General features: G+C 38.2%; 2 protein-coding genes across 4 annotated transcripts; one reads left to right on the forward strand and one right to left on the reverse strand.

The window, feature by feature from the left end:
• Positions 1-1697: 1697 nt before the first annotated feature.
• On the forward strand, positions 1698-9929 carry LOC146697381 (selenocysteine insertion sequence-binding protein 2-like). Of its 3 annotated transcripts, none has more exons than XM_085476093.1 (18): positions 1704-2045; positions 2494-2612; positions 2690-2834; positions 2918-2987; positions 3828-4033; positions 4138-4222; positions 4321-4415; positions 6431-6574; positions 6662-6748; positions 6844-6945; positions 7039-7171; positions 7301-7467; positions 7581-7710; positions 7817-7976; positions 8082-8302; positions 8787-8941; positions 9038-9203; positions 9321-9929. In XM_085476093.1, the coding sequence occupies exons 1-18, from the start codon at positions 2037-2039 to the stop codon at positions 9443-9445; spliced, it is 2319 nt and encodes a 772-aa protein (XP_085332219.1). In that variant the 5' UTR covers positions 1704-2036; the 3' UTR covers positions 9446-9929. The 3 variants fall into 3 exon arrangements, with proteins under 3 accessions (XP_085332221.1, XP_085332219.1, XP_085332220.1); XM_085476094.1 differs by having other exon boundaries at positions 2693-2834; XM_085476095.1 differs by lacking the exon at positions 9321-9929 and having other exon boundaries at positions 1698-2045; positions 8866-8941; positions 9038-9129.
• A 356-nt stretch (positions 9930-10285) lies between these two features.
• On the reverse strand, positions 10286-24093 carry LOC146697382 (prolactin receptor-like). The gene is made up of 9 exons (XM_085476096.1): positions 23923-24093; positions 22157-22317; positions 19868-20000; positions 18853-19016; positions 16154-16317; positions 14348-14486; positions 14122-14218; positions 13965-14034; positions 10286-13868 (listed from the first exon to the last, which is right to left on the reverse strand). Exons 2-9 carry the CDS (start codon positions 22233-22235, stop codon positions 13128-13130), a joined length of 1587 nt encoding a protein of 528 aa, XP_085332222.1. The 5' UTR covers positions 22236-22317; positions 23923-24093; the 3' UTR covers positions 10286-13127.
• Positions 24094-25517: the final 1424 nt, after the last annotated feature.

Consider the following 25517-nt stretch of genomic DNA (forward strand, 5'->3'; position numbering starts at 1 on the left):
AACTGGTGTGGTTAGTTTTATGGCTGATTTACAAAAGTTGCGCTCATTTCTAAGGTGCAATTATTTCATAGGCACAGTCAGTTCAGGTCAGTATGAAGTGCAAAAAGCAAGGTATACTTTTTTCAGTGTTAAATTTTGACACAGTCAGCAGTTGTGTGCTGAAAACATGATTCAATTCAGTTTGTACCACTGATTTAAATATTCTCCTCTCTACATTTTGCACCTTGAAAATGAAATGGCTGTACTAAAAGGCACTAAAAAAGAAGAAAAAAAGTTTTTTACTCTAAAACACACATTTGTGCCACTGCAAAACATCTGGCCCCTAAAGTGTAACAGAAATTAAATCAGGGGTCTGTTACTAGTCTATTACTCTTTAACCTTTACATGCTCCTCCTTGGCACTATCATAAAGAATCGCAATATATCCTATCATACTTACACAGATAGTACACAGCTGTACTTATCACTTTCTGATGATCTAACCTCTGTTCACAAACTGATGCACTGATGACATTAACAGTTGGCTGTCTAGAGACGTTTTAAACATGGAAATCCTTGTCCCTGGTCCAAAAAGTCAGAGAGAGAAAATTTTTTCATATTTATCATCCCATACAGTCTCACTCTGTTTCTGTCTGGAACTTCTGCAGCATTTTGGACAGTGATCTCAGTTTTAATAATCACATCAATAAGGTCACCAGAACTGCTTTCTACCACAGATATAGTTAGAAAATCCTAATCACAAACTAACTGAGAAATTGGTCCAAGTGTTCAGCAAGTTGGACTACTGCTCTGTTTGCAGGATTATCCAAATTACTAGTAGGACAACTTCAGCTTGTCTAGAGTGCAGCGGCGAGTCCTGACATGAAAATTGGACCATATTATCCCAGTGCTAAAGTCACTTCACTGGATCCCAGCTGAATACAGAATTACATTTAAAATCCTTCTATTAGCTCATAAAGCTCTCAGTGGTTTGTATAGTACACATCTGACTTCCTCCAGTAAACTTCTAAATAGCTCAGTGTCTATTACTCAGTCGTTCTTCTCAGATTTTCAGTTGCAGATCTTTTAACTGTCTCCAGAGATAAATCTAAGTGTGCTGAGGGTGCTTACACGTATGGTCGTGTTCTCTGGATTAAGCTGTCTACAGACCTAAATTTAATCTAATCTGTGTTCAAAAACTTTTTGTTCTCACAGGCTTACAGTTAATAACTGTGTGCATGGATGTGCACTTTACTTCATTTTGTTTTCATCATAAACTTGCATAGGTGTTTTTATCTTCTGTGTAAAGCATATTGAGTTAAAGCAGGCCTATGATGAAATGTGCTATATAATTAAACCAGACATTGACTTTTGGTACTCAGAGTAAAGCTTTTTAGTTTTGTTAATTTAACAAAGTAGAAAATTTAAAGACGCAATTCTCTTTCATGAAATACTAAATAAATACACAACAATTTATTTTGGAGTTTCAAAGAAGTCCAAGCAAACTACAACAAAATATAACTAATAATGTGTTATCGTTCCAAGCAGATGTGCAAACCACTACACTACGGAGCCAGCGTCAGTAATAATGTGTATGTAGTGCAATTTTAAGCAACTTAAATTAAGTAGGGCCAAGCAACAACGTTAATCTGGGGTCCTCCTGGTATGTTTAGATAATGTTAAGTGTTTTATATTTACACATATATGCACAGAGTATAGAGTTATAGATATGTTTATGCGTCTTTCTAGCCTTCGGGGTCTCAATAAAAGATGGATTCATAGAGTTTATTATACTTTTTTAATTAACAGGAATACTCGTTAAACGGTTTACATTGTTTTATCAGAGGGTGTCGCTGTGGATCTCCTGACTGCACATGTAAACACCAGCTGTTTCACGCAGCTAGCTGCTCCGGCTTCATGCTGTCAAACAGGTTGCTTAGCCTGGTTAGCCATGCACACACTTTTGGGGTAGATTATTGTCTGTACACTCGTAAGATGGAGCTTGGCGACTTGTATGAGCTTATATGAAGATACGAAGATGTGACTTCAACTAGAGTGATGGACAAGGTATTTTATGAAAATGAATGCCACATTTGTTCTTTTCTTTTGCTAGCTAGTTAGCTAGAAAGCTAACGAATGTTAGTTTTTGCAGCTGAGCGTGAGCTAACTCTTAGCAAACTTTAACTGTTAGTTACACGAGTGAGATACTGCTAAGACAATGTGTGGTTTGAACACAATAATGAGCTAATAGTTCAGTTATACTGTAAGACATTTTCAACCCGGCGGTTACTATTGTGCAACATAAGCTGGATGTTCTGTAATCAAGTGGAGATGGATGCGTTTCGTTTTTAGTGCATTGTGAGTCCAAAACATCGATATAGCGGTTAGTCTTAAGCTAAATTTCTTTATGCAGATTCTACTCGAATTTGGAATTAATGGCGTGATTATCAAAGGTCAAACACCAACACGCTGTTTGGTGGCAGAAGAAAAAACTGTCATGTGCTTTGCTTTCCAGGACTTTGACCATAGACACCAGAGGGGGTCGAGGAAACCGCCTGCAGAGCCCCACACATCAGCATCAGCGCAACCTCTGATTCTACCAAACCCTTATACCTCCGATCAGTTTTCAAGAGGGTAGGAAGTTATCATTTTCAGGGGTATTTAATCATTTGGCTTTTCATCGGGTGCTCATGTTGTTACAATTTGTTAAGAAGCCAGTCAGGTCTGAGCCCAAAACCAGCAGGCAGAGGAGGAGATGCACCGAGGAGTCATGGCTACAGCAGCAGCCGCCCTGTTAGAGAGGCCAGTGATAACTTCCTACAGAGCAATAGGACCAAACAGGATCCCCAAGCTAAGGTTGGCTTTATTTTTATTTACAGAAACCTACATGTAAACAAACTTTATTCATGAAGTAAATTGTTATTTTCTAATCTTCACAGATGCCTCAAAACAAAAAGGACTCTCAAGGAAAATTCATGGGCAAAACCTCAGTGGACATGCAGAAAAAAGGTAAGTGGCGTACATGGTATTAACTTTTTTTGGGAATAATTTCTTGGTTCAGATGCTAGTTTTTGTATTGAATGTACAAACAAAATATTTTTAACATTGGAAATCATTTTGTGGTCAAGTGATTCCCAAATATCCCATGGGATTTGGTATCAAGCTTGCACGTATTACTGCCATATACAGGAGGGCAAAGCGACACGAATGATCGGCTAACTTGTGAGTTGCCCACACATTAAAGGCTTGGCTATTGCTTTAGTGCCTTGGGCATGTTTGTGCACCAACCTTGTTGCTTTCTCATGTTACTCAAACTCCAAGTAACAACCTATGCTGATGACCCAGCAGATATTATTGTGAAAGCTGCCTGTCTTACAGCTTCACGTGGATTTGGAATGTCTGTGGCCTTTAGCCCAAGTGCATAAACCTCTGGCAGCAGTTTGGCAATGTTAATATGGTGCCAAGAAAGCTAAAGGGGCACAGAGAGATTCTGAAAGAAACTTGGCCTACTTTAAAGGAGCTCTACAGCTGAAGCTGCAAGACCATTTAATGGTTTTTGTGTAACGGTATCTTGCAAGATCTAGATGCTGCAGATAAACTGTAACTGTCTGAAATGCAATTAAAGAATGAACTGACAACATTCAGTTGAGATGATGTAGAGCAAAGGTGTCAATACAGTGAGAATTGCAGTCATTCTTGATGAGATTCTTTAGCATATTATTGTCTTATAGATTTTGTTTGTTTGTTCAGTTTTGATGAACAGAATTGTAGTATGTTGGGCACAAAATGTTTAAAACCCGCTGCTTTATGTAAATATTTCTCCTTTAATATTTCATAATTCATTCCCAGGTTTTAAAGGTACAAGATCTGCCCCAACTTCTGCAGGGAAGCCAAAACCAGCACAGACAAATTCTGTCCCATTTGAAGTGAAGATGGCTGATTTTCCGGAATTGGGTGGTGTTTCAGTGGCCAAAGCAGCTCCTACTGTTCGGAAAGAGTGCTGGGATCCTCCATTCACAAGCTCCCAAACTCCAAAATTGGCATCTTCTTGGATGGTCAGCTCATGGGAATATCAAATGTTAAGCTATGTGACAGCTCTTGCACATTACAGAAAGCTATACTCATGATGTTGGTGCTGCTGTAATTTTTTGTTGCATAGTCTGGCAGCAGAGGATCTCCAACCCTACCTGGTCCCCAGGTGTGTGCCACTAATGCCAAGCCAGAAAGCCAAGTTATCCAAGCAGGTAGGCTCAGATTTACTCTAGTCTGTCTTTCAGCAATTTTAAGGCAGTTTTAAAAATATTTCACACGTTGATTATCTTTATTTGGTGTGTGTGCACAGTCCAACCGGTGGTGACGTCCTGGGCTAACATTGCCTCTCAGCCTCCGAAGAAACTTGATCCCAATGACAAGACAATCAGCTGTAACAGTATGCAGGTATGATGCACGTTTTAGATTCTCAACAGTTATACCAGATTCCTAGGCAATTGGCAAATCTTAACAATCCGTAAGTGAATTAATTATTTTCATGAGGTAAACCTACCATTTATTTTCTGGCTCTTATCTGGGCCCATGTTTTGATTTCAGCTGGAAACACAAGTCCCTTCGGGGATAGCATTCGGAAGGGCATCATGTTTTGCCAAATCGACACGGGATGCTCCTACGTCCCTTGTGACAAGAGAGCAGCCGAAATTAACTTCTTTAAATAAATTTTGAGTAAATATAAAAAAAAAGATTTAATTGGACACTTAAAAGTTAATTTGTGAGTATTATAGGTGTGAACACTTTTTTTTTTTTTTTCATTATTCTACAAGAAAGGCGAAACAGCCTTCTCACTACCCCTGCTCTGCGTTACACTTTATATACTTACAAGATGGAAAGAAATCTGTAAGGCTGTTACTAAATATTACTAGATATATCTGAGTATTTGTGAGTTGTGTATGTATTCGTTTTGTTGTATTGGGACAATCGTGGCTCAAGAGTTGGGAGTTCGCCTTGTAATCGGTTGCCAGTTCGAGCCCCGGCTTGGACAGTCTCGGTCGTTGTGTCCTTGGCGAGACACTTCACCCGTTGCCTACTGGTGGTGGTCAGAGGGCCCGGTGGCGCCAGTGTCTGGCAGCCTCGCCTCTGTCAGTGCGCCCCAGGGTGGCTGTGGCTACAATGTAGCTTGCCATCACCAGTGTGTGAATGTGTGCGTGAAGGGGTGGATGACTGGATATGTAAAGCGCTTTGGGGTCCTTAGGGACTAGTAAAGCACTATATAAATACAGGCCATTTACCATTTGTTGTCATGTTTTGTTTTGTTTTTAAATAGCTCACTCTTGGCTCTTGATGTCTCTCGCACAGCAGTAACCATCACACTTAATTTCACTTATGCACCATCCATTTAGTAGCTTTTGGTGTTTTTTGTAATTAACCTTTTTATTAGGTTTTCTTAAATGTAGGTAGATTTTTCACGCTAATTAAAAATATGTGGACAGTATTACTCTGCAACAGAGCTCCCACTGCTCTCCCGTTACACTCTGTATCCACACAGAGGCTGAGCACCATCACAGAAAAAGCAAGAAGCAACAAATGTTCTCTCGAAGCTTGCATTTTATTCATAAATGTAAATGAAATTACAGCATGCCAACTTGCAATAGTTATAAAATCTGACACAGCACACCTGCTGAAGTCCAAGGTAATTACAGTTTTTTAATACCATATCAGCTTGTACACCTGACATGCGTCACAGTCAAAGTAGAGATTATTATGCCTCGTTTCACTTTCCACATTTAGCAGCTCCATTTGCAGGTTTGCAATTTGTACCTCTTTTGCAATTAGCACAGAGGGACTCATGTTCTAGCTCTGAATAAGGCACACCTCCCTCCATTATGTTCAGGAAGCAGCAGCACCCTGACATAGTTTGTGCACTGTGTGAGACACATATCGCTTATAACCGTCTAAGTCATTCTAGCACAGGCAGATATAGTTGCATATAGTATGCATATGATTATGTTGTCTAACCGCCCTCCAAAAGTCTTTTTCAACTTTGTTTGAACTTTCATTGTGGATTATCAGAAATCTATTGATCTAACAACAACAAACAATGCCATTCACAACAGCCATGGAAATCTCTAACATTATCTTTAGAGTGCAGTACTTAAAATTGTGTTCAAACTATGGCAACACTGGAGAGTTTCTGTGAAGAGCTGTTCTTTATTTACAAAGACATTGTAAACCAAACCAAAATAAGCAAGGCAACAGAGTAATGAGGCCAAAGAGACATTATTTGTGAACATCAAGCAAACATGTAATTATAGACACACAGACTATATATCGTGGTGTTTACATCCTTGATATAACAGAATTTATCAAATGGGTTGCTCAACATAACAAAAAGCTAAACTTTCACAGTAAGCCTTTATATTTTCATGGGGTGTTTGAGCTTTGTCATTTTTATATCTTATCAGATTGAGAGCATGGCTGCACAGGAGGAAGAGATAGCTCCAGGGAGGAAAAAGCGAAAGAAAAAAAAGAAGCCGAAAAGTAGCAGTGAGGGTGCAGGAGGTGACTCGTCAGAGCCGGTGATTTCTCAAGAGCCTCCAAAATTTGAGGTGAAGAAAATCTGAGTTGTGAATTTTTGTTCAACTCGTTCTGTTCCTAGGAGAAGGATTACTTCTGTTGTATGGTTTTCTTTGAAGGATGAAGAGGAGTTCCCAGACTTGACTCTTGCTTTGTCGAAGACTGAAAGGTTAATAACCAGCAGCAATACAAAACTATGCAATGAGGTACTCATCATTTCATCATATATATATTTAATATTAGTCTAAAATTACATTTTATAGTGTTTTTTTATGATAGTGATTTTTACATTCTTTTTAAGGAAAACCAAAGAGAAGGAAGTCAGCATCAATCTGCTGACCAGAACCAGGGAAAATCACCTGCAGCAAAGACACAACCCACTGAAACGGGAAAAAAAGGACAGGTTTGTGTCTTGTGTACATTAAAGTTAACCTTTAGAATTGGAAACAGGTTTGATTTTAATGTGCAGTTCTGTTCTTGTTTACCTGATTTCTAGAAAAGCGAGAAAGCCTCTGGGAAAAAGAGCAAGGTTCCTATGCAACTGGACATCGGAAACATGCTGGCCACCCTGGAAAAGAAGCAGCAGTCTCAGAAAGCCAAGCAGGACGCTAAGCCAGTTATTCTCACAGGTTGGCTTGATAGATATCACTTTATACTTTGTTTTGAAGAATAATGCTAATTTAAGTAGTTTCCTAACCCCGATCTTGGAGTGCATGCTATCATAACCTGATGAAAAATAAGTATTCCTGTATGTGTAGTTGGTGGAGGACTACCTGTTGTTCAGAAGCAAACATCTGCCCAGAAGAAGCCTCTGTGGCAGCAGGATAAAATTGCACACAATCCCCTCGATTCAACTAGTCCTTTGGTAAAGAAAGGCAAGCAAAGAGAGGTGCCCAAAGCAAAGAAACCAACTCCTCTGAAGAAGGCAAAGTTCATTTATTTACTATGCAATAAAGACAAATATAATCAATTTTATGAGAATTCATTTCAGCTGTGTAGCTCTGTTTATAGACTTGAACTCATGTTTTGGTTCCTCAGGTCATTTTGAAGGAGAGAGAGGAGAGGAAGCAGAGGCGTTTACTGGAGGAGAGAGGACTGCTGCCTGAAAGCGAGTATAAACTTGCGAGTAACTGTACAGAAAAAGAGCAGTGTGATGCAAACGCCACAGGTCAGAGCATGCAGTGAAATTATTGCTGCCAGTATGCTTTGTTCTGAGCTGTTGGAAACGAATGATTGCAGCTAATATTTTTAATTTTGTGCTTTTCAAACCATAGATGAGGTTGGCTCTCCTGCAGAGGGATTTGATGAATTAAATGACACATGTCAGATCGTGGGAGAAGCTGAAGAGACGGACAAAAATGAGACCATACAGCAACAAATCCCCTCACCTCAGTCATACCCAGCACCTAAAATCCACAGCAGAAAATTCAGAGAGTAAGACTGCCAAAGCTGCACGCTTCACTGCATGACCAGTCACAAGTTGATGTTGGTTGCTTGCACCCCGAGTATATCGCGTTTCCATTTTCATTTGCATTTCAGTTATTGCAGCCAGATGCTGAGCAAAGATGTGGATGAGTGCGTGATGTTGCTGCTAAAGGAGCTGGTTCGGTTCCAGGACCGCCTGTACCAGAAGGACCCCATGAAGGCCCGCATGAAGAGGCGGCTCGTGATGGGCCTTAGGGAGGTCCACAAGCACCTCAAACTCAGGAAGATCAAGTGTGTCATTATCTCACCTAACTGTGAACGCATCCAGTCCAAAGGTACTATAAGACCTGATAGTTGGCTTTCAGTTTGGAAACTAGGAATTCTGAACGTTTTCTTTAAATTTGGGCCAGTCCAACTTTCATGTTCTTTGTGTTGTTACTTTAAAATTCAAGTCTAGGCTATGATCAGCAGGAGTTATATGTATGCATCCCAATTCTTTATGGTCACTTAATATTTTTAAACATGTCCATTACAGTTTCAGAACTTCATTATCTCCTTTTTTTCTAGTTTTATGCTATTGCTTTTAAAAAGCACACTATTCCCTGTTGGCATTTCAGAAATGTTTTTTGGTCTTAAAAATCACAAATTAGAGAGAAGACAAAATGGAGAGAATACAATTTGTTGTTTTCTGATTTATCAAGCAACATGGAAAAGCGAGAATTGTCATATAGTCTTTCATAAATGTGATCCTGGGAGAGCTGTGACGTACAAGGAATGCTTACAATTGCATGAAAAGGGCAAAAATATCACCTTTCACAGGCGGCCTGGATGAGGCTCTCCACACAATCATTGATACATGTCGTGAGCAGGGTGTGCCGTTCATATTTGCACTCTCTAGAAAAGCTTTGGGACGCTGTGTCAACAAGGCCGTGCCTGTCACCCTGGTCGGCATCTTCAACTATGATGGTGCACAGGTCAGGGTTATTGTTATGCAAATGTACGCACAATTATTGTTTTAAGATGACATTAATAGGTAATTTCAAATGAGCTGAAAACTTTCGTACCTACAGGATTATTATCACAAGATGATCGAGCTGTCTTCTGAGGCCAGGACAGCCTATGAAGGGATGGTGTCAAGCCTGGAGCAGAGAGACCAGGAAGAGGCAGAGCTTGAAACAAACACTGAGGAACCTGTGCCTGACCCGGATGTAACGGAGCCAGAGGAACCACAATACAGTAAGTAACTGTAACATTGGATAGCGATGATATTGCTCTGTCTAGTAAAAAACAAAGTGTCTCTAACAGTAATCGTGAAACAGTAAAAAATAATTACATATTGTCTCCCTTTCTCAGTAAAAATCTGGAAGAAAATGTTGGAGGAGGAGTATAACCACACATTAATGGACTTTGAGGTGGAGCTGCGGTCCATGCACTTGGACAATGAATGTACTGAAAACACTGATGATGAAGAGAGCTAACAGTTGTGAAGCCTTTTGTGCCTGAAAAATGGATCCCCTTATTTCTCATCGTACTGGCAGAAAAAGAGCCTTCCAAGGCTACAGTGCTGCAGGTGTTTCTCAAACTGCGGCTCGCAGCTTTCCAGGACTTTGTCAGTATCATGTTAGTGCTTATTCCAGTTATTTATGATTTCTTCTTAGTAGGGCTGAACTTGAAGAGATCCCACAATCTGAATGATCAGCAGCTTCATGACAGTGTGTGGAGGTTGTTAAGGGGATGTATGATGATTTAACACTGCATTTTTTTTCTTTATAATAAACTTCAGTTCAAACGATTTTGACATTTTAGTGTCATTTTACATAAAGAAATGACATTTTGACATAGTGACATTCCTTGACTCCAGTAAAATTTGAAGGTTTTGAATAAAGAGTTGTGTATCATCCTTTGTAAACATGTGGAGTAAGTTCAAGATTGCATATTAAAGGAATTAATGGTTTAAATTTACCTTTTATTTTGCCATGACACTGAAGTTACACATTAATTTAAGAACAATGATAAACCAATGTTTATGTTCTTCAATGTTCTCATTCATGTTATATAACATATGCTGCATACCAGTCTCTATAGCATACTGTCTGTACACAAGAAATCAACATAAAGCAGTGTATATTAGAATATATATACACATACACAATACCTGTGATTTGTTTAGAGTGCACTTTTGTGACTTTCACACTGCTTAGAATTGGTATTTAGCATATGTAGCACAACCCTCAGTAGGGTTTAAATAAATTTGATTTTATTACTGAAGAATCCACTTGGATGAAAGATGAAACAACCTGCTTAGACTTTCACTCATGTTAATAAGTTTGTTTTTTACATTTTCAAAATTTTACCCACAAATACAAATCTTTTCTACACATTTGGTTCAGTTTTTGGCAGGTTCACACAGGGTAATAAACTTAAACCATGCAATATTTCACAGGGGCAAAAAAACTAAAATCCATTAAACTGCGCTTTATTTTTTAAAAGTAGAAACCAAGCTTGGATTTTAATATCTGAATGACTGACTGATATTACATGGTTTTGCATTTAAGTCATTACATTTACATTTTGATTCAAGCCAGGGAGAAATAGATATAAAATAGATTTCATAACAGACATTTTGCAAGGTAACAGTGTCATGTGACATGTGTGTGTTGTGTCAAATTGTCTGTGCATAGTCTTAAGTTTAAGATGTTTAGTCTCATTCATTTAATTTGTGTATTGTTTGTGTAGATTTGTTTAAACCTGAAAAAGTTGTAAGAAATCACATTTGTCAGTTTACGACATTTGTTATAATCGAATTATACAGATAATAAATATTTAGTAAGCTCCAAAAGTGCTGATAAGTATGTATTGCCACACTGTTGAGGTGTTGTTGTTTTGTTTTTTTGTTTTTTGTTTTTTTTAAAATGGTATATATTTTTTTGACAAATACTTAACTATAGAAAAGATACTGTCCCAAGAACAATGGAATTACATTTTGTGATCAGTTTGAAGTCCATTAATTTTAAATTTCAATTTTAAGTGTCATTTGTGTAATCACAACTTAATAAGTGAATCTTTAATGCACAAGAGTAGAGGCTTGAGTACATTTGGCTGAGACACCCCCAATATTATAGAGAACAGCAAGTCTACAACCTTCAGTTGTCTTCTCAAATAAACAAAAATATTTGTTCAATCAGCATTTATCAATAAATGCTAAACAGAAGTAAGAATCGCTGCCGCTCCAACAGTATTGATCAGGTTGTAATGAAACATGCACACGGTGATCACCTAATGGGTTTTTATCCAAATTGTTAAATGGCCTGCATTTGTATAGCGCTTTTCTAGTCCTTAAGGACCCCAAAGCGCTTTACACTACATTCAGTCATTCCCCCATTCACACACACATTCACACACTGGCGATAGCAAGCTACATTGTAGCCACAGCTGCCCTGGGGCGCACTGACAGAGGCGAGGCTGCCGGACACTGGCGCCACCGGGCCCTCTGACCACCACCAGTAGGCAAACATGGGGTTAGTATCTTGCCCAAGGATATTTGGCATGCAGCCAGGGATCGAACCACCTTCTGATTAATGGCTGACCTGCTCTGCCACCTGAGCTACAGCCACCCCAAGGTCACATTTGTCATTTTACAGGCAATAACCTGTGACTGGTGATGGATTGTGAGCTGGATGAGCCGATACATCTTTGACATTCAGGTTTTGGTATATAAAAATTTATTTAAATTAAAAAAAAAAAAAAGATATATCTATATCTATATATCTCACCTTTTTTGAGGTGAATGTAAGCTAGTTCATACATGAACCAGTTCTGAAAAAAAATGAAATGTATGGTAGCCAAATGCTCCTTTAGACCATAGAGAGTATTTAAGATTCAGGCAGAGAAGAAAAATGAACAAACAATGATTTTTCCATATTTTATTATGTCATCTCTGTTAACCCATTTGAACTCTGCTCCCTCTGATCTCGCTCTCTCTCCCCATCTCTCTAATTGAGTGTTTAAAACAAACAAACACACACAACAAAAGTTTCTTTTAAATTCCACATGTAATTAGCTTGTTTACATGCGTAATGCATAAGTATTACCTATCTGGAAGTCCTTGTATTATGTTACAAGATGCATTTTAAAAATCTAATTATAAATTTACATCAGTAAAACAAATCTATTCTTTAAGTCTGAAGCTTTTTTAATGATACCATATCTTGTAAAATAATCACTTGATTAGACTAGGCACAGGTTCATATGCAGATTTGCTTGTCAGTTACAGCACAGTATGCCACCACTTTAAAAAAATAAATAAAAATGTGCCAATAATATTGCGTTGTAATGACTTTAGAAACCTGGATATGCTCTTTGTGTACATTCTTGATAATGAAACAGACCACAATTTACCTTCCAGAGGCAAAAAAAAACAAAACAAAAACAAAAAATGAAAACAGTAACTGTAAAGCCATCAAGCAACAGTCTCTTTGCCAACAAGCCTTAAATGATTAAACTTGGGTTACTTTACTTAGCTATACCACAAATTAAGCATTCTACTAATAATGTTTTGAAAGCTTGACATGGCTAATGTAATATAAGAGTTGACTTAAAAGCAATTCAGTCATGCTGTACTCGGACACATCATGCTTTGAGCTAAAAGCAGGGATTTGATGTTTAGCTGGTATAGTCTCGATCTATTTCAGCATAACTTTGGCAATACTAATTTCTACTAAACACAAATTACACCTGAGGTTTTTGCAGGTATTAATTGGTAAACCACAGTATTAGCCAAATCTGGTTGAAAAGAATCCATTCACTGGATGTTACTCAAAACAAAAAGTCAGCCCCCAGATAACTCGAGATGAAACAGAGCACTATCATTCTCATGGATGTTTGGACAAAATGCGCAAATCCAATGAGCACATGTCAAACTGTTCTACTGAATAAGGACAAACTTTTACCTGCTGTTGGTGCAAGTATAATTTATACTCAGTAGCCCAAGTACCCCTGGACCAGAGATTGTATATTTTATGGTTTTTACGAATGTCTGTACCAACCGTACATCCAACGAGAACAGCAAAAATATAGACTATTCACAGCTTTGATTCAACAGTAAGTAATGATGAATGTCTGCTGTCACCTTATAATAGCATTTTTATATGATAAAAAGTTTTAGATTACAGCTGGTGGAGGGACAGTATCTACATATTCACAACCAACTAGTTGTGGGCACACTCCCATTTCACTGTGCCCAGTCATATGAAGATTTTTTGGCTTCTGATTGACCCAGTCTATGTAGCCTTTAGCCTTAAAAGAAGCGTTAACTGACTCACTGTGTTTCTCCAGGAAAACCACGTTGTCACTATTCACTTCTTTCACCATGCTGTAGTTATCAGGCACACTGCCTTCTTGTCCCTGTGTGTCCAGAGTATGGGGAATATTTTCTTTCTTCATGATTAAAATATTGTCACCATTTACCTCGTTCACTCTGCTGTAGTCTGCTTCCTGCATGTGCTCATGTCTCGGAATATCCACATAACCACAGATTCCAAACGGTTGGAAGATCTTCTCAGTGACACCTTTTAGCTGATTTGCCTTCTCATCATTTAAAACGTTTGCACTTGAGCATTTAGTAAGAAGCTGCGACGACTCTGTCTTATCTGAACTCTCCTCTGAGGAAGACTCGCTGTCTTTTGGAAAGTGATCCACTTCACTTGTCTCCTTAGATTGGACTTCTGAGTCTAATGCCATGGCAAGTGGCAGAATGAATATTTTCTTTTTCTCCAATGGCAAATACGAGGTTTCTTTATCAGACACGATCAGGTAATCCTCTTTCTGGTCCTTCCAGGGTATCATAACAGGAAATCTCTGGTTGAGAAGCATGGCATTAATGACATCTTCAGATTGGCCGCTCTGCAAAGGTTAATAGAGTATATTATTATCAGCACCAAAACAATGGGGCTTTTTTTGTGTGTGCATATTCTAGAAGCAGAATGGAGAGGCAATCACCTTGAGAAGTTGAACATCAACTCCTCTTATCTTTGGACTAGGGACAGGGGGCAGAATATACTTCTTCACACTGAGAAAGAAAACAGTCATGAGTCAAGTCTTCACATCTTGTCTTCATGTAAAATAGAGTGATTTAGACTTTATATCAGATACATACGTTTTTCTCTTCAGGATCAAGATAATCATTGCCGCAAGCAATGGAATTAGACAGAGGCTGAAAACCAGTATCCAAAAGGAATTGTCCTTGCGAGAAACTGAATTTTGTTTTTTAAAAAAAAAAAAAAAAAAAAAAAAAAAAAAAAAGGGCACATTTTTATTAATCTTTAACTGTTAGCACTTGCCAATATGTTGTAAAGAAGGCGTAAAGGGCTTTCGGGACTTACAGTTAGGGACTTTGACAAAGGTAGTGTTGCTCCACTCACTCCAGCTATTGTCTATTGCACAGCGCACTTCAACCATGTACACCACCCCAAGATCAATGCTGTAAATGGTGAAATGTGTTTGTGTTTCTGACGCGTAATTCTAGAAAGAAAGAGGAAAAGAAATCACAAAACATTTGACTTCTACTACTGTTAAGATCACCTTTGGACTAAATGAGAGTTAAAAATACATTTGTTTACTTTGAAATAAAACAATTTAACCATAAAATTTATGGTTAAACTGCAGTATACTGATTTACTGATTAATCGTGTGTGACAGGTTATACCACAACTTTATTCTTCACATGACAGTAAAAGGTTGTTTAATGATTTCCTATTTGGGCTGGTGCAGTTCATTCCAGAGCCTGATTTCATGCTTGACTTGCCAACATGGATTCATCATCTGACAGAGGAGATAATCGCTACTAGCCAAGACTGCTAAAAGTTAGACCTAAAATTAATTTTGTGATTGCATTAATTTTCAAAATGTAACATTTTGAGGTTTCAACTCATAATGGGTAACATGTTAAGCTTTCACTGTGTGGCTTTCTGTTTTTTTGGATAGAAAATCTAAATGGTAATAATAATAATACTTAATTTACTTTAAACTTGGAGTTTAATTTGATTTCACATTTAATTCTAAAATGTTATGTCGGTTTGATTTGTATATTTGTTAAAAGGTTTGCATAAAATTAATGTTGGTCAAACTTAGAAGTGACTTCTAAGAAGAAGTAACTTTTAGACTTGATTGGCATTCAGATCCACAGATTTTTGAAAGTTATTTACAATTTTCACATACAATCAATACAAACAGGAAGCGTGCGCTGTGTCAGTTTGAAGGTTTTATATACAGAGACATTTAAAAAAAAAAAAAAAAAAAATCTAGTCCTTTCCAGGTTTTAAAACTGGGTAAACACAACCTCAGATACAGCAGCAGGTGACATATTACACCATGTCACTATTTATTCAACAAAAACTAAGCCAAAAGGCAGAGGCAGTGTGTGAAAAACACAAGGTCATGCATAACTTGAAGCAATCATTTTCCGTATGACTTTATCAGGCTCTCACCTCATTGTGGACGAACTTTGGCCCACTCCTCTTTATTGCATTGCTTAAGTTCACTGAGTTTTGCGGTCATTCATTTATGCATGGCTCTCTTTTAAGGTACCGCCGCATTTCAGTCAGGTTGAGGTCTGAACGTTGACTGGGCCATTGCAATACCTTAATTTATTTCTTTTGAAGTTATTTTGTAGTAGATTTGCCACTGTGCTTGGGATAACTAGACCTCATCAATTGACTAAATGAAGTTTCACGGAAAAATATAAAAATATTGATAAATCATGTATCTTAAAAAACAAAAAAAGAAAAGTAACATTTAGAAGCCCCCCTGAAAATGCATACAAACAAATCACAGCTTGGCTGCCTTAGGAAAACAAATACAAATCTTTAAAATTAATACTACTACTATAACAACAACAACCACCTCCTCTACTGATAATACCAATAATAACTTATTGTCATTTCGGAAACTTGTTTCCTTATATATGGTGGGGGAGGGTTAGCATGTAGATAGTATCCAAATAGCACGAAGAGTCTACAAAACTGTTTGTTCTGAACAATTATAATTTACTAACATACACACAGTGGTGAGAACAAAATAGGTTGGCACATGTTTCATTCATCCAATGGTAATTTTCCATGGGGACTCATTTTTGGCACAGTGTAAGAACGTTTCCATGCAATATTAGAGAAGCTCTGTCAGCCACTCACCTTCCATATTTTGCTCTTGTCTGGTTTGACTCTCAGTTGATTCTTCAGAGTGACCCATCCTGACTTTGTGTCTATGTTAGACGGTGTATGCCATTGGATGGTGAGGTGTGGGCTGTCCTCTATGTTGACCACCACTGTAACATTTTCAGGTGCAAAGGGCTTCACTGTTCATCAATAGAGAGAAACAGAGACTGTGATGCTGTTTATCAGGTACAAACTTAGTTCAGTATATTTGCATGCCAACATTTGGTATTTGGCACTAAAAGCAAAATGAAATTAAGTTTTATGAGAAGAGCATTAACTTTAGTTTGTTTACATATTGAAATTTTGAACTAGGCTGAAAAAAGTGATTGTATTTTTTTTGTCATTTTGCCTTTATCCAATAACACCAGCGTAGATACAGATGGGCATGTTGGAGTGAGGAGTGACTTTACACAAGGTTCTTGGTGTCCAAGAGTTAACCCACAGTTTGTGCGTTTACTGTCAAGCTATCAGGTAGGGCTGTTAAAGTGAGGCAAAAATCATAATCGTAAATATTTTGGTCTCTAGCAAGCTCATTTAACAAAATTACTTCCTGACTTCATCTCAGCCTATCCATAACATCCTCTTCTGTTCATTTATTGCTTTTTAAGCTGTACTATTATAATTTATTGTTACAATGAACTCTCTGAAAAGCCTTCAACATGGCCAGAATGCAGCAGCCCAGGTTTTAGTCTGACCTGCGACCCATTGCTGCACCCCCACCCACTCACCCTTTCCTGTCTTCACTACTCCACTATCCAATAATAGAATAGGAGCCAGAGCCTTCAGCTTCCAGGCCCCTCTTCTGGAACCAGCTCCCAGTGTGAATCTCTACTTTTAACATTAGGATTAAAACTTTCCTTTTTGATAAAGCATATAGTTAGGGCTGGATCAGGCGACACAGAATGCTCCCAATAGGTCTATTCGGCTAGAAGGTTTCCCATGATGTTTCTTCTTCACTCACTTCTTTTATACAAAACCCTGCATTTAATCGTTAGTTATTAATGTCTTGTTCTCTTCCACAGCATGTCTTTTGTCCATTCTCCCTCCTAACCAGTTGCAGCAGATTGCTGCCCCTCCCTGAGCCTGGCTCAGCTGGAGGTTTCTTCCTGTTAAAAGTGAGTTTTTTTATTCCCACTATCACCACCTGCTTGCTCATAAGAGGTTGTCTGATTGTTGGGGGCCATCTCTGTATTATTATAGGGTCTTTACCTTACAATGTAAAGTGCCTTGAGTTAATTGTTGTTGTGATTTTGAGCCATGTAAATGAAACTGAATTGAACTGAATGAACTGATTTAGAAAAAAACAAACAAAAAAAACCACTCTAGTGCATAAAATGTAATCATAATTTAGCAAATGAAGAGTCCGATACTCTATATTTTCTCGTGCTACTCAACAGAAACCCTACACCCATGATTTGTTTGCAGGCAAACATGTGAAACAACCAACCAGCAGACTAGCATTGCCTCCCCTATGGCCACACCTCTACTTTGGTTTGCAGCTGCCCTATTCAGAAACCAGCATGTTGATCTGTGCTTAGTCTCATGCATGGGTGCTTGTAAAGTGTGTTTTCTGAGGCCAAAAACCCTCCACAACTAATGCAGTGAAATTACTGTTTGCTTACAGGACAGGACGCAGATACCGCTCTGCCTGTATAACCCCAACAAAAGGTGTGAAATTTGATGCTGGAGTATACAGAAGTTTTGCTGTGCACAAACCAGTTCCACCTCATTCTGTTCAGGTTTTTATTTGCGGCTCATGTATGTCACTCAGTACTTTTCCATTCCTCACCAGCCTCAAGAAGGCAGTCTGGGCAATAAAACTGTGCCAATCATTAGCTCAGTCCGTACAGATTTTTGTGTTACTCCTGTTCTGACACAAATATATTTTGATCTGAGCAGATTATTATTATTAACATTTTAAAAGTTTTTAATTCTGAATGAGAAAGTTTGAAGTGACCCTTAATCATTACCAGAAAATCCTAATTATATCAACAAGCTTCAGTGTTGTAAAATAATAACCTGTGTAGCTAAAGAAAGGTCAGCGTGATTTATAGTTTAGTGCACAGTACAGTGATAGGCCAAAAGCAATCATATTTTAAATGATCATTACAACCCATCCATCCATTCGCTTCCGCTTATCCTTTTCAGGGTCGCGGGGGGCGCTGGAGCCTATCCCAGCTGTCATAGGGCGAGAGGCAGGGTACACCCTGGACAGGTCGCCAGTCTGTCGCAGGGCCAACACACAGGGACAGACAACCACTTGCACTCTCATTCACTCGCACATTCACACCTAGTGGCAATTTGGATTATCCAATTAACCTATCCCCACAAGCTGCATGTCTTTGGGCGGTGGGAGGAAGCCGGAGTACCGGAGGTAACCCATGCAAACACGGGGAGAACATGCAAACTCCACACAGAAAGACCCCGGCCTGATGGTGGAATTGAACTCAGGACCTTCTTGCTGTGCAGCAACAGTGCTAACCACCGTGCCACCATTACAACCCAGAAAATAAAAAAATAAATAAACTGAGGATATTTTTAGTACAAGAATGCTTTACAGAAATGATATATGCTCATATTTCTATTTTTAATGGTTTCTGTTTATCACAAAACAATCAAAAATCATGTTTGATTTATATATTTCATGTAAATTATTTAAAACTAGAAAAACTTACCAATGTTCATCAAGTCAAAAGTAAGGGGGTCTGAAGAAGTATTCCCCAGGGCATTGGAGGCCTCCACAATCACAGTGTACTCGACCCAGATAGAGGTCTTGCTAAAGAAACAGGAGTTACTTCCAGCTTTGTGGTAGTCCGGACACTGGCGCATATTCTCCTGACTGCACATGAACAAAATACATGTCATCACCGATCACTGCAATGTGACTTCAGTTGCATCTCCTAAGAAATGAATAATTGGATTTTCTGATGAGTCTGTAAGCATGTACAGTCATTTCTATTGCACCTTACTATCATATTCTATGGGCTTAAGCATTAAGTGTATCTCACATACTCAAGTTTGCCCAGTTTGGAATCAATCAATTAACCCAATATGCGTGTTAAGTGATTGATGATTCAAAATTAGCAAAGAAAAAAGAAAAAAAAAAACACTTAAAAATATCATATAATATCCTTATTATTTATAGTAAAGACAACTACTGGAAACCTAAATGATAATATGAGCTGGTTAGCATGTTATTATATTATATTCTTCGCTGGGATGACTAATGATTTAGAATGTCACCAAGTCAGGGCTTCACAAACACACAAACATCTTCGAGATCCATCCTCTCAGGACCATGACTCAGTTTTGTGGCATTTCATCTGTGAAGATTCTTGAAATGCTAGTGCTAGGATTTAGCTAGAGAAATGTGGGTCATTTGGGTGAGCCACGTCTACGTTGGTGTACTTGCACATCCACAAAGATTTGTGCTCAGCTCACAAGGGTGTGAAAAGAGACCCAGTAGTTTCCCCACATTTACTTATCTAGCACCACGTACAACTAAACAACACCTTTACTATTTCTCAACGCGGGTGATAAAGAATTTGAAACTTCATGGAGTATCTGGTAGCGTGGGGTGAAGATAAATACACTATGCCGTACTTAAAACTCCAGTTTGATTCCAGCGGAGGACCCACAATCTCTATTGTGTAAAATAACAAGAAAACAGACTTGGTAGGTTAAACTAACCCTTCTGTCTTATAGTAGAGGTGATGCACAGTGGGCAGCCCTCCATCAGAGCCTGGGGTCCACCAGCAGAAAAAAGTCTCCTTGTCGGGGGACCTGCAGCCAAGTTTGTCTGGTTTTTCTGGTGGAGACATGCCTGGCAACACACGTGACAAAGAGACATCAGCTTCCAATAAACAATATGATAAAAAAAAAAAACTTGGCACAGTTATTTAAAGGACAGCATTCACTTATCTCAGGTAAGTGAACGTTGTCTCTTACCTTTGATAACTTATCTTAGTTTCACTCATCCACCCAGAGTTTATTCATTTAAGCTGTGCTCACAGCAACTCAACCTGTGACCATTTGAAATGGCATTTTCTATAATGTTTATTTAGACATAAAACTCCACAGTGATTGGTGGAAAAATTTGTCAAAAATAGTTTAATAGGTTTCTTGATACTTAAGTGACAAAGCTAGGGAGGTAAGGTGGGGACAGTCAGTATATAGGACAAAGGTATTGAATGTGAAGGTTCCAGAGAGGAGGAAAAGAAGAAGACCACAGAGAAGATTAATGGATATGGTCATTGACATGCATGTGGTTGGTGTGACAGAGGAGGATGTTAGGGAACGGGTGAAATGGAGGCAGACCCATAAAAGGAGCAACTAAAAGAATAATATTAAGAAAAAACAATAATAAAATCTGTATATGACTGGGTCATTCTCATGTTCAAGCACAGGGCATAGTGGTCTGGAATCTCAGTAAACTCCGTCATCATTAGACTGAAAAAGCACAAGATTGTTTCTGTAAATGTAGGACAGATTGATAGATGTGGGTTGAGACTGAGAAAATGAAAGAGAAGACAAATAAAATCAGAGCTGTTAGCCAACAGGAGCACAGTAGGTGGACATCCTGGGAGGCTGTTATCGAAGGGCTGTTATGAGAACACATATGGTGGATGCCCCAAGCAAGGCTGTGCATCATTATCAAGGCTATGTAGGAGGCCTAGAGGAGAGCTACCACCTTGCAGCACGTTTTCTAGAAGGAAGCAGTAACATAGGCCTGATATGAGGGTCCTGTATAACCTAACTGAAAGCAATAAGGCTGGAAGCAAACAGAGAGCATGATAACATCAGAGTGCCTGATCCTGTTTGTCAGGCAAAGAGGTGGGGCTCAGATTTGCAGTTGGAGGTGTTGGCAACTACTGTGGCTTGAAAGGAAATAGAACATGAGCTCAATACAAAATCAAAATTACCACAACAGAAAACCACAACCTCACTATACCACAACATATCTACCACTACCATACCTGCTCTGTGGGAAAAGGGAAAATTACTGAGGACTGCCAGATGTGGGCTCATGAACAGAGTGTGGGGTGTTGGAATGACAGACTCCATGCTGATAAATGCTCTCAAATATCTGGTGGAGGAGGCACAACAAGGGAGCTTCTGGCTCAAAAGAAAGGATAAAGTGAGGGTAAAACTCCTACTGCTCGAGAGCAGGAGCCCAGAAATGTCCAGCTGCTAGACGTAACATGGCTACGGAAAGTAGGCAGAATTGAAACCACTAATATCAAACATAACTTCATTTCATTTTATTCGTGGACTTTAATGTTTGCAAAGATTCACAGTTAATCTTCAGACTGATTTAATGTAGAGACACAGTTATTAGTCTGTACATTAAATCTTGCTTGGATTCAGTGTTTTCAAACTGAGATTTTAACCATTGCTGCTTTTTGTTAGATTACAAATAACAGAATAACACACCAGAGAAAACTTATTTAAGTAAAAAAAAAAAAGAAAAAAAGAAAAAAAAAAGGTGTTTCGTTTTAATTTTTAAATGTAATTATTCAGGATAATGAGCACCGAATATCCTTTTACAAAAAAAAAATAATCCAAAACTATCTGCATTTTATAGTCTGTAGGCCACTAGCACTAAAGGCCCAGTTTTGGACCATGATGTAGTCGTTTACTCTGTACACCAGCACAGTGGATTTTAGTCAAGCTGTGATTGAAGTGCAGACTTTCAGCTTTAATTCAAAGGGTTTAACAAAAGAATCACATTGAGGTTTGGGTGTTACAGCCACTTTTATGTATGTCACCAATTTTCAGAGGTTCAAAAATAATTTGATAATTTGCCCAGTGATGGATGTTTCTTTATCAATCCTCTCAGCATGACGTCAAAAGAGATGTAGGAGCAATACTTCTGTTAAACCCCATGCATTAACACTAAAACGTCTATACTTCAGCTGAAATGTCGTCTAACCGTAAGTAAATATTCTGAGCGAATCGAGCCTCAGTGATTTAACTTACTGTTGCATTCTGCAGCTAATGCCAGCAGCAGGAGCAGCAATGGCAGCCTGAGATGCTTCACCATCCTGGCACAAGCCATCACACTCTGTGACAGGGAAGTGACATCACAAGCAAGTGGCAATGGTGTGATACGAGCTTGAGGCAGAATGTCTTGTTGTTACCTGAAACAAGCAGATATGGTGGGAAAACAGCAAACAACCAATAATACCAGTTTTTCATTTACATATACGGGTCAGTAACAATTTTCATATGGTTATCAAACGTTAAAATGAACTGTTAATAATTGGCTGGCAATATCATCAGCTGTAATCAAGGACTTCAAACATTATATGAGTGTTTTAGTAAATAAATAAACTGAAAGTGTGATGTTAGATTCATTTTGCTCATTTCAAAAGCAAAGTGGATTTGCCAGAAATTGCCAGACAAAACGTGAAAAAGAGTTTGAAACATGCCGTTTGGTGTTAAGCAAATTTTACATTGTCTAAAAAAAATGCTGGAGATGAATACGTTAATATGTGTGTAGGGGATTTTAAAAAAGTCATCTAATTCACAAACACGCACTTTGGACTGTTTATGCACTTCCTTATTCCTGAGAGATACTTGGATAAAGATTACACACAGAAACAAAGTACGCACAATTATGTTGGAAATGCTTGATGAATAACTGCACGTCACTGCAAACTGCTGCACGGCTTTTCTACATGGACTGGAAATTTACTGAAGCTCAGCTCAGTGGGAACTCAGACACCAAAGTAGTTTTCTGCCACCTTAACATGCTTGATGCAATCAGTCACCACAGGAAGTGTAGGAAACCGTCTTTTACTGGTTACCAACCTGTAATGTACAGAATATCGCAAAGGGGCCACACCTTTTCCCTTTTTGTAATTTGTGTTGTTTTGCTCAGCACAAACAGAGACAACAAGCTCCTTTTTTCCCTGCTGTGACACCCATTCTGACAAGTTTTAACAGGATCGCTCAGTGGAGCAAGTCTTGGATCGGGCTTATGTCTCAATTACATGCCAAAATTAAAACCCAAAGCTAAATACTCTATTTGGCAATCAGAATAAACATTTGGTCTGGGAGTAAACCTATCCTATCTTGAATCTAGTATAACGTATATATTTTAATATTCTTCTAATGAACTACATATAATATTCTACATGTTTAAAGATAAGTGAAAAAAAATTGCATTATTATGCTGTATTTAAAGTGCAAAAATATAAGAATGTTTGGCAAGACGCATGCTGAAAAACTGTTACTAGGGTAACACACAACAGCATAGATGTTCAGTCAACACTCTGTATAAATATAGGCCTAATAATTTGTACCTAAGGATATAAACTGTACTATATGTATAATATTTATTATGTGTACTAATACTGATTAACTAATTGCTTCCTTTTATTACTATCAGATTTTTTGTGTTAAAGCGGAAGAAATAACTTTTTTTTAAAAACCCACATTAAATTCAGAAAAAAAAATCATGTGGATTTACGCGCTTTATACTCTCAGCTACTCAGTGATATGAAGCCTGATTAATACCCTGCATTGCATTACATAGCACATTTAGGTTTTCATTTTCTGTAGACCAACCTGCGAGCACACAACACGCACAGAATCCATTACCAAAGAATTACATGCAGCCCTATCAGGTGTGATATTTACCAGGAAGCCGCGGGGGGGGGGGGGGGGGGGAAACACACACACAAATAAGTACAACTAAAGGTTAGTAGAGGGTTAATAGACGCGCTCTGGCGTTCACTCACCACTTTATGATCTTGGCAGCTATGTTTATCATCGATATTTATCGGACGTTGACGGGTACAGAACAAAAAAGGTAGCCTTCTTCAGTCATGACACAAAGCCAAACGAGCTCCAGACGAGCTCCGCACACCTGGCAACCAATGCGCCTAACACCCCAGGTATGACCACAAATAAGGAAGAGAGGTGTCTCGTTAGTAGTCGGGGGAGGGGCTTATTGTCGTCACGACATACCCACCTGAGTACGAGCGAGAGAGTAAACACAGCGAGATGTCTCACTTCACTTAATTCCCTGAAAGTGCCAGCAGTAATGGTAACTGGCTGGTTAGTAACAGGTTTAAAGGGCAGTCTTCATACCTTCATGATGTTTTATTGGTATTTTAGCAAATTTAGCTACATTTTTTTAATGTTCCTATAATGGTTAATCCACCAGTATGCACACGCATATCAAAGCTACTCCAAAATATTTTAATGCTTTGATTATTTTGTTATCCACGAGTTTATATTTACAGTTAAAAAAAAGGCAGAAAAAATTGTAAAACACATTATTTTTGCATTTTGGTGTAAAAACGTGAATTCAGTTTGTTACTTGCCTAATAAAAACAAAACCATTTAAAAATTTTAAACAGGTCTTTGGCAGATTTCTAAAAATATTCACGTTTTCTTGTTTTATTTTATTGTTGTATATATACACTGTGTACACTGTACTTTTTTGCCTGAATATTTGCCTGCAGTGACTCATCAAGATGCATAAACTCAGTCAGAGCGAGAGCAGCACACCTGTCTCACATTTTCTCTTAAAATATATTGCTGTCATGTTTTACAGGTCACATGAAGAAAAGGTTGTAAACTCAAGAAAGTTACAGTAGAGTTTTTTGAGCGACCTCCTCTTGTACCTAACACTTTCTCTTCCGTTTACCATTTCTGTGATAGATTAATATTTCTGCACCTATTTCATTATTTTAAATAGCCAACAAACATAAAATGAAGAAATGAACGAGGGGTGTAGAAAACAGAATTAAACAGATACTGGTTACAAGCTTATAAAAGCTTGTTTCAAAACCCTAAATTGTTCGAGTGAGTATATGAGGGTCATGACTAGGTTTGTTATCAGATAAACACTAATCATCACACATTCACATGGGTTTGTTGAATGATGTTAGGGAATTTTGATTTCACTAACATCATTATGTAAATTATAAGGCCTTCAGTATGAGAGCAACATTTTAAATGTTGAAATTTGTAATAAAATTCAATAATCACACTGTTGCTGTAAAATAAAAATATATTAACATACACCCCACACTAACTCTTTTGTTACCATGAACACAGAATTTGTTTTTTTTAATTCAGTCCCATATACATCTCCTTGTTGGTGTTAATTCTCTGATGTAGATTTAGCCGTAGCTACTTTTGGTCTTACTTTAGGATTTGGCAACAAAAAGTAAAATATAGAATCTCACCAGCCTTATCTTTGAATTTTACTTCAAGCATCCATCTGTGCGGTATTGTTGATTTCTAGATGGCTTGTACACTGTTTGCTGCAAACAGGTGCAGCTGTCTTCCAGTGACGACAACCTCTATTTTGGAATATGAAAGG

Source organism: Copadichromis virginalis, linkage group LG12 (genome assembly GCF_057382275.1).
Source record: "Copadichromis virginalis isolate Kocher_CV1m ecotype Utaka linkage group LG12, C_Virginalis_male_GT1.1, whole genome shotgun sequence".
Classification (NCBI taxonomy): Eukaryota; Metazoa; Chordata; class Actinopteri; order Cichliformes; family Cichlidae; genus Copadichromis; species Copadichromis virginalis.